The 10,000-nt window shown below is 44.5% G+C and overlaps 1 protein-coding gene across 17 annotated transcripts in view; it reads left to right on the top strand.

Annotated features, from left to right (window-relative positions):
• The window catches only part of FOXP2 (forkhead box P2), a 414,481-nt gene that overhangs the window by 215,863 nt on the left and 188,618 nt on the right, over positions 1 to 10,000 (top strand). For 16 of the 17 annotated variants that reach the window (XM_090137455.1, XM_090137453.1, XM_090137439.1 and 13 more), the window contains one exon: positions 7,126 to 7,303. In XM_090137455.1, the coding sequence (XP_089993581.1) occupies positions 7,136 to 7,303 (168 nt within the window). In that variant the 5' untranslated portion in view covers positions 7,126 to 7,135. Of the gene's footprint in view, positions 1 to 905; positions 2,830 to 7,125; positions 7,304 to 10,000 lie in introns of those variants that run through there. The other variant, XM_090137395.1, reaches the window with a different exon arrangement.

Below are 10,000 nucleotides of genomic sequence, written 5' to 3'. Positions count from 1 at the left end.
AAGCAAAACTCAAAACTTAGAAACGCCAAGTATTAGTCTTGTGGCTTTTCAGACGTTACTACATTTGTAGAACGTTTGGGATCCAGGCATTTGTAGTCAATGAAAGCTACAGAGGCAGTTGTACTGGCTGCGGCTTTGAGAGCTGGCGTGAGAGCTCTTCTGGGCTCACCTTAAAAATACACATTTTCCACTTTACTCCTCCATGAGGCTTATCCAGGCTTTCAGTAAGTTGGATCCCATAAAAGAAATTTCTTTTGGTGTCCCACCTCTCCTATGGGCCTTCCAATGGGAAGGCAAGGGTGGGTCTGGCAGAGAGGAGAATTAAAGGCACATTTTGCTCCAAAAAAAAAAAAGATACCCTGGAAGTAGAAAGTGCTTAAATCTAGAAAGGGGTTCTGTGGAAAAAAAGAGTTTATAGACAAGGGAAAAAAAAACCTCAAGGGGTAGTGAGGAGAAGCTTTGAGCCTGGGACAGAAGTGAACTAGGCACAGGGTTAAACAAAGGCTGTGGGGAGACAGCACTGTCCCGACAGCAGTGGATCTGAGCAAGCAGAACAGCAGTGAAGGTTGTTGCAAGAAAAACGTATAAAAAGTTGGCCCTGGGTTTGTGGTTTGTAAACCCTGCGGACTCTATAAGAAGCCTTTTTTTTTTTTTTTTTCTCTTTCTTTCTTTCTTTTTTTTTTTCTTCTTCTTCTTTTTTTTTTTTTTTAAAGGGAATTTGCCTGCTAGGCAGGTCTTCCCTAGCTCTCACAGTTCTAATTATTTCCTACTGCCCTAATGCTTTCTCACTATTAAATTCTCCATTGACTGTAATAAAGTCTCCCTACTCTCAAGAGCTTGGAGAGCTGCTTTTTTTTTTTTTTTTTCCTTCTTCTTTTTTAAAGACTGGGAAAGAGAGGGAGATAGCTTCAGGGAGAGGGGGTGAGAGGAGTTTGCTTTCCAAGGTGCGGTTTCCCAGACTGTCGTTGCTCAAATAAGAACCTCATTCTGAAATTGGCTGCTTAGTTCTGTGTGGACTGTAGGTACTCAATTCAGCAGCTTTTACCACTATCCTGTGTGTAAGGTGCACATTTTACAGCACTGTGTGCAGGACTCATATAGGCAGCGCTGGCCTGGGCTTTGTAGGGATTTTCTTCGCACCAAGTGAAAATAAATAGCGGTTGGAAATCAATTGTTGTTGGGAGAAGTGAGCTGTTTTTAATACTTGAGTATTAAACAACATATTCCTGAATTTTTGAAGGCAGATGAATGACTGTGCTCAGCGCTAACCTAGTATTTAATTAGTCCTGAGGAGCTGCGATGGCGTGAAAGGGAAAGATGCAGCTGCTACAGCATAAGGTAATGTTTAGTCCAAGACTGAATGTGAATGCAGTCCTCTACCTTCACTACCTTTATCCAACAGTTTGTGACAGCCATCAGATAAAAGGATGCTCATTTATACATGATGTTTAACCATGGTGTGGTACACAGACATTGGGTAAAACTGTGGCTTATAATAACGAGCTCAGTATTTTAGGTGATGTTTGTAATGTCAGTAAAAGCTAACTTCAGCATAGACAAATTCATCTGATTTCTTGAGATCATCTCCTGCCTGCCGAGTGTGGCTGTCGCACAGTGAGCAACAGGAGGGTCCCCTTGCCCTACCTGGCATGGCGGCTGAGCTGCTGCTGGATCCGCTCTGCCATCAAGAGATCTCCACTGGGGCAATTTGTAAAACTCCTGTTGTCAATTTCATAGTGACTGCATGTTCAGAATGGCCTTCCGTGACCCACTGTGCGAATGCCCACTGAAAGGTTTAGGGACGCAGCCTGAATTCTTTACAGTACCATTTCTTTGGTTTGTGATCCACGTACATCTATCCCATTAGTGCACCTTTTAGCCATTTTGAACCATTACTTCACTCACAGCTGCCATCTTCATTCATTAGGCTATTTGCAATAGTAAAGTGATTAGCTGGCTTTGAAGAAATTATTTTTTACTGTGAAAATTTAGGGTTTTTTTTTTTTGGTCAGAGATGCTGTCAGCTTCCTAAGGCAGATGTGATAGGTATTCTTTTTGATGGTGCTGAGATACACACTGTAGTCACAACTGGAAGTTCAGTTTTCCTGAAATACCGTTCCACGCAAGATTTGAGCACACCATAGATTTTTACAAGGAAAAACCTATTCAAGTAGATAACAATATATTAAACCTGTTTATATAGGTACTTTATTTGACAGTATTTCAATAGCAGTTGACCTAATTAGTGCTTCAGTCGTGTTAATTTACTTACATATTTAAAAATGTGCAGTGGGATAATTTATAGCTCTGTTTAACTCCAGCTTTGAGAGCTAACTGTTTTAGATAAAGTTAAAAGAACACATTTATGAATATTCTCTAAGCTTGTCTAATTTTTTTACTCTCACACATTCAGCGATGTCCTTCATATTTGGCATTTTGATTTATTAGGCAATCTTAAGTATTAAGGACTTCTAACATACCAGTGCAAAGCTTGGGATGCATTGTGCCTTGTGTCAATGATGAATTAATCCCAGCAGAGCACAAAAGTTACCATTATTTAAGTCTAGCTTCTCACCTCCTCTTTTACATCATAGTCAAGTTTTTAAGGCAGGATTTTAGGCTGTGTTGTGGGAAGTGTCACGATGTAAAGTGGAGAAGAGGTTGGCACTTAATGCTGCATGCTATACTTGTGTGCTGTCTGTATATAAACAAAAGCAAGCACTTCAGTGCTAGGCTGTGGGTGTGTGGGTGCTGCTTTGATTCAGGAGCCTTTTCACCTGTGCTTGCAGGGACTGCTACTGGTTTCCATGTCTGAAGTACTGACAAGTCGTAAGCAGGGCACTTTTTAGCTGAAATTCCTGCTCCTTTGATGCAAAGATGGGGCCCTTGTGGGGACAGGGAGCAAGGCAACAGCCTCGTGTGGCTGTCAGCGCATTGCAAAGTGCCACTGGTAGGCCTAAAGCAATGAGGAGCTCGCTCCTGGAGCAAGGCCTCGAGGAGGGAGGTTGGGCTGCACGGGTCCTGCCACAGGCCGCACTGTGGCCCTGCCAGAAGTGGCACCCGGGGGGCATGGGTGGCAGTGCTGCCTGCGGGAGCTCTGTGGCCTGCAGGAGCCTGACCAGAGACACCCGGGGACTGGAGGAGGCCTGTGCTGAGGGCTCACGCCTTGTGGGGAGGGACCAAATGGGGCTGGCTCTCAGCACACCCTGTCATAAAGTGAGGGGCTCTAATTGAGCTCCGGCTTTGTATCCTGCTATTTGTACAAATAAAAGACCACATCTTGATGCAAAATAAACACAAAAGCACTGTTGTGACTATAACAGGGAGTCATATACTAATTTATATAATAAGTGGTTGTGCACGCTTTATTCAAGATTATGGCTGCAAGAAATGGCATGAATTGCTGGGTGTGTTTAATGCTGGATTATAGCAATTTGAAACATGTCAAACACATGGCTAATGCCTCATGCTTCACTCATTCTTGCGTAAACCTGCATAGCCACCATCCATTATACCCTTGGTAACAACACAATTCTGCAAGTAAATATTGTTACACTAAGTAACCTTTCAATTCAAGTTGTTTAGGAAGAGAAAATGCAATCTTGTGCAGTCAGTTCCAGTGTCAGTTTAATGTTTCAGAAGGGAAGCGGTGTAGAGAATAAGTATCTGCACCGCGGCGTGCCGCCCTGGAGCACACGCGCGTGCACACGTGCAGACAACTTTGTGGGAAGAGGAGTAAGGCTGCAGCTCCCAACTTGGTAGGGCCATAGCATTCCTCTGCTGGTCTGGATGCACCCTGGCAGAATTGAACTTGCAACCTGCAGCAGGACCACATGCTAAAATCATCAGCAGTGTGTTCTCTCTTGCAGAGAGCACCAGGCATTTCCCCATAGCTTTGTTTAATACACTGGGCAGCAGAGCTTGCACTCCCCATTGGCAGCCGGGCCTGGAGGGTCAACTGTGGCGTGGTGCTGCCTGCGTGGGCATGGTCACAGATGGCAGGGAGTGTGGAAGGGGAGAAAGGGAAGGAGGGAAGGAATGGAAGTATGGATGTCTGGAAATGTATGCCAACAGAGACTTGTGTGTTGTTTTTTTTTTTTCTTGTCCTGTTTGAAATACTAAACTTTCTGTCTTAATATCTGGCAGCTGTTGTATTCTTATTCCCTTCGTATTTATTTATGACTCTTATGCTAGCAACCTGTACTCCTGCTGTAAAAGCAAGAAAAAGTACATCAGTGGCTTAATGAACTGCTGCAGGTTCAAACTGCAAATTATTCACCAATAACTGAAATTACTGACACATGGGTATTGGAGATGGACCTTGTGTAGGCGTTTTCAGTGCCTTAATTTGTGGGGGTAGAGTTGACTATGTATGTGCATACAGGTGCACATGTATGTATGTATACAGATGTGTGTGTGTCTGCGAGAGAAAAGAAAGGGAAAGAGAATGTTGCCGTACCTTTGCTTTTTTCAGTAGCCCTTCTATAGTTGATTGCAGTGAGGAGTCTGTGGACAACCAGCCCAGGGCATTCCTCAAGCCAAAGTTTCAGTATTGCTTTTAAAAATACCCTTTTAAAAATAGAAAAGCATTTCATTTTTAACATGAAGTTCTGGAGACTCTTTCTTCCTCATACAAACACTTCAGTATTTCCTCCCCTTTGCTGCCAAATGAATTACCCTCAGTATTGATGGTTGATGTTTGATTCTCTCTCTGTGTAGGGGTTGGGTTGGATCTGTTGTTTCCTATTGCTGGAGCACTGTTACTGGCCATGTTATGCTAAGCCCGGTTCTGCTGGCTCACAGACACTTTAACTTAAAATGCAGAGTCTGAACTGCACTCCAGGGCTTTGCACGGATACAAAATCCACAAGACATAAAACCCCTTGGTTAACATGAACTGGAAGATGTTTAACCCTTCTCTGCTAATTGTAATGAAAGAGGCAGAGGGGTGTAAAAACAGGGGATTTGACTTTTTTTTTTTTTTTTTTTTTGCTAAATTTCAGAGTGTTTTCTACTGTTTTGGTTAACTGTCATGTGCACCCCTTTGCCCTTCTGATGTCGCTGGGCTGAATTACTGCTGTTATTGTCTAACGAGAGAAATTTTAAAAGATGAACCTGTCTGTTGGCTAAATCTTTGTTTGACTAAAAGAGGATTAATGTTTGGATTTCCCGAATTTCCAAATCCTTGTAACGATACAGTAGATGAAGTGTTTTAAATAGATTCCCGCTATGATATACACGTCTTTTTATTCAAAGTAAATATTGTAAAAATCTGAGAGGGATGCCTGCTCCCACCGTTGCGGAATACCCGCATTAGAATTTTCATATCACTACTAAGGGCAATCAGACCCTTTTCTCTGAATATTTTAAACATTGTACATGTAAAATTTATGCCTAATTTGAATACTTATTAGCTGCCTAATCTCAGAAAAGAGTATTAGCTTTGTTTTTGTCTTGTAAAATTCATCACTATGTGTATCACATATTCCATTTCTATTATTTTTCTTAGCTGATGTTGGTGGGAGCGCTCCGGGAGGGCTGTTTGTCCACAAACACATCTGTTTCTACTGTTGTTTGCTGTGGTGTAACAGCTGCCCGCCCTTACATCAACCACATTCGTGTTTGGGCTTCTGGCATCTTGTTGATTTTTGACCGGAGCATCTTCAAATAACTTATATTTTGCTATTTCAACTTTCTTCACGCGACACGCTCTTGCAGCTTATCTGGTTCGTGGTGATTTATACAGCGTTTTGATTTATATCCCACGCACTCAGTTTAAGTTGCAATCATTCTTCCCCGTGTTCCTTGCTAGGAAGGGATGCTGGGCGCACTTCGCAAGAGAGCAAATCCCTAAGTTCAGTAATGAGGCAGAGCAGCGGCGTTGCTTCTCGTGCTGTTTGCTTACACCTCACGCGCACTTCAGAGGTATCTTTCAGCGTAGCACCGTCGAGGTTGTTGTGGGGACTCTGCGTCCGTGTGGTGACAAAGGCAGCGAGGTGCACGCTGACGCCGCCGGGGCGGGATGGGACTTGGGTGGCTCTGAGAGCAGGACCTGACCTTTCCGTATTACTGATACAAAATGCTCCTCGAGCTGCTGGTTGTGAGGGCACGCCGCTTCTTTATTTACTGCAAAGATTTCAACTGATCTTGGCAGGACATCTCATTGCTATCCTGAAAGTACAGTATATTTATGCAGTGAAAATGATAAAACATTTATTACTGTAGAGAAGGTAATATGCATAATTTATGCTGTTTTTAGCACAATCATTAGTGATATTCTTGATAGATTTTATTTCCAGCTTTCATATCTAATACATGCCTGGAAAATTAATTTTATATCTTTCATTTATTTGCCTATGTTAAAATTGAGTTTTAAGTCATCTTCAAGTGAACAGTTTGATTGCTGCTCATGCATAAGCTTAATTACTTCCCAGGAAGGACAGTATTAAATGTTTTAAATGTCAGAAAAATAAATGAATATCAGCCGTTTGATTAAAAAAATAGGCAATATCTGACGTGTTTGCAGCAGGAGCTTTTTCTTAAAATGCCTCCGAGGCAAAATTTTATTTAGTCACAAAAAAGGAGAAGCCCATTATACTATTTATCATTGGTTGATGCCATATGATTTGTAACACCCTTACAAAATTTTAATTTTGTATGATTAGCTGTGCATCATTAAACAACAGCCTCGCATAAGATACGCTGTAAAATTCTGACAGAATCAAGATAGCGAATGTTTTAAAGAAGGCTGTATAGTCATCCATGGTTGTCAAAGCTGGATAATAGGAAATATAGAGCGGCGCGTGCAGTCGTGCCTTCATTTAAACCGTTTTATAGGTAGACTTTAAAATGTGGTCGTTCGTAAATGCTATTGACCATGCTGCACGCACGGCGTGTTATTTTGGCTGTTAAATGGAACCGCACAAGGATTGCTTATAGAAACCATAATTCCGGTGATTAGTATCTGTGAGAAGGAGAGTTGGGACCGCGCTCGGTGGTAAATGGCTCCGCGAGGCTCTCCCTGCTGCGAAAGATGCCGTCAGTAATTGGCAGAGAGGGACATCTCGATAATGGAAGTGCGAAGGTGTAACGCGGTGTTAATTGATACTTCTTAATCACTTTTAGGTATTAAGTCATGATGCAGGAATCTGCGACAGAGACAATAAGCAACAGTTCAATGAATCAAAATGGAATGAGCACTCTAAGCAGCCAATTAGATGCTGGCAGCAGAGATGGAAGATCAAGTGGTGACACGAGCACTGAAGTAAGCACAGTGGAACTGCTGCATCTGCAACAACAGCAGGTAAGTTTGTTTGCCGCGCCGGCTGCTCTCGCGCGGCCCCGGCTCTCCCGCCGACCCGCGCCCACCAGGAGCCCCGGGAGCGCGGGGTGGGGGCGGCCCCCCCGGGGGCAGAGGCAGGGGCAGGGGCAGGGCCGGGCAGGGGCAGCGCGGAGCGGGGCCGGGCTGGCGGCGGGGTGCGGCGCCGCGCGGGGCGAGCTGCGAGCGGCGCGGTCCCGCGTGGGGCCGGCGCGGCGCGGCGCCCTCCGCCAGAGGGCCACATTCCCTGCGAGAGCGCGGCGCGGCCCGAGCGGCGGCGGGCGGGGTGCGGGCGGCGGGAGCGCCCCGGCAGGGGTGCGTGCGCTCGGAGCCGGGAGCCGCCGGGGGAAGCGGCCCGCCGGCAGAGCGCGGCCCGGCTCGCTCGGAAAACGTTCTTTTTAAGTTAGTTAGTTTGCTTTCTCGGCGAGTTTACGCCGGACGGCTGTTCCGGCTGGAAGCGTCACGTTAACCTGTTGTCTGCTCACTGGTGTCCTCTGTACGAGATGCAGTCAATTAATGTTTGTGACCACGTTTCCTTTGAAACCGGGCACGAGCGCAGTCCCACTTTGCCCAGGAGGAGGCAGCCCCCGCCGGGGCGTGCGGGGCTGTGCGGGGCTGTGCGGCGCGGCGCGGCCCCACCGGGCGCCACTGAGCCCGCAGTGCCGGCGCCCCCCCGGCCCCGGCCGGAGCCCCTCGGTGCCGGGCCGGCAGCACCGCCCCGCGTCGCCCCGCATCGCCCCTCGGCTCTGCGTGCCGAACGGCTTCGTCACCACACCGGCTACTCATTGGCTTAATGGCAGGAAAGTTGTCTCACGTAAGACAAAATATTGTAAAAATCCCCTTTTATAGAAACGCGTTGAGACACGAGAGATAAATTGCGTGTGTACGGGCCTCTGAAATAACAGGTCACCGCGGCTCTTAAAATTGAATCATTCTAGGTGCTGAATTGAACGGTGCATCCCGGCTGCTTTTATAGTTAAATATTTTACACGGTGACAGAAAACGTGGAAGAATTAAATAGTTGGAGATTTAAGTACGAGAAGTTGCTGAGGCTTAAATCTGTGCCTTGCTTCAAGTGCCAGCGTGCTCTGCTCTAACAGTGCCACAGGCTGAGGAAGGGCGTTCAGTGTCTTCATCGAGTTCCAGCGCTTTACATACATACGTGTTACTACTGTCTCTACATACCAGTGTATACATATGCACTATGTTTATAAGAAGTTACATAAAATATATAAAATTGCATGTATAATTTAATAGCGTTTTCCTTTAAAAGCATGCTGTCACCTTTATTCAGATTATAGCCGTGTTCTGAAATCTTTATCATGAGTGCATTTAATTGTTAAAAATGTGAAGAAAACTGAATTGTAGTGAGGCAGTTTAAAACATGAAAATACCAATAGAAGCGTGTGCTGCTTCCATGTACTCAGAGCAGCAGTCCTGGAGGTTTGCGGTCAGTTTGTCCACACAGTCACACATTCCTGCAGATAGCAAAGACCACGGAGAATAACAACAACTGCAGATGAAAATACCCAGTTGGGTAGCAATAACAGGCAGGTTCTGAGGGGACAGGCTCAGAAGCGACAGTCTTTTCTTCAAAACTGTGACTAGACCTTAAATAAGAAGACAGGCAAAGTAAAGCCATGGGTACAGTTAACAGGACTCAAGAGGCATTTTATGACAGGGTCTGCACCACAGGATTTAAATACAACTTGAGTTTGGCTTATAAATCCTTCTATAAAATATGTTGATGTGAAACATAAACAGTGGTAAACATGCAGTAGGATGTCCTTTAGATAATGGGCATAGCTTTATACTGCTTTTGCTTTTCTTCCTCTTTTTTTCCCCCTGCTTTTTACCCAGTGCCTTTTGAAACATGATTTACGAGAAAAATGCTGCCTGTTTTTATTGCTGTCACTGTACTAACTCTCTCAAATGCTGTTTTTTATATGCGACTTGCCAGACTAAGTTTGACAAGTTGAAAAACAGAGCAAACCCCAAAGTACTATAGTTATTTCTCTAAAGATTTTGTATTGTTTAGATAAATGCAAGATATAATTTACTGATGTCACAGTTTAACATTCCTCTTTGGGGTTCTCCAGGTCATTTTTATGTGGGCATTCAATTAACCAACTGAAGTTCTTCCCAGCTTTCTCTGAGAGAAGGAAAGGAACATTTCGTTTGAATGGGCAGCCCCTTAAAGCGATGCTCACACCTGAGAATAGCCATAGGGGTTGAGTGAAAATGCAGAGGAAGTTTTCAGCGTGGCACGAATGTGTGCTGGGCAAAGTTACGCGTGAGACATTTCGGGCTATGTATGTAGAGCCACTGGGATAATCTGAACATTTCAGTTTGTATGTGGTCTTGTTCAAGCATTGTGTTGAAGCATGTGATCACAGATGGCTAGATTTATATAAAATTAATAAGCTACATCAGTAAATTTCATTAGGTTCTTACGTGGAATTATGTGGAGTTTGGACAGTCCTATTTCTGGCCCGATGAACTATGTTGTTGCCATCTTTATATAGAGGTGAGAAGTTTGACTCAAATCAGGTGCTTATTCCTCACCGATGTATCAAGAGAGAATGTCAGTATTCTGTAATATATTGTAATACATACTTGGTGATAAATGGATTGGGTGCTGTCACAAGTCATCAGGTCGGCTTTGAAGATGTATGACTAGAG

Source organism: Phasianus colchicus, chromosome 1 (genome assembly GCF_987193195.1).
Source record: "Phasianus colchicus chromosome 1, bPhaCol1.hap1.1, whole genome shotgun sequence".
In the NCBI taxonomy this organism is placed as follows: domain Eukaryota; kingdom Metazoa; phylum Chordata; class Aves; order Galliformes; family Phasianidae; genus Phasianus; species Phasianus colchicus.
This window is presented reverse-complemented; position numbering and strand designations above follow the sequence as displayed.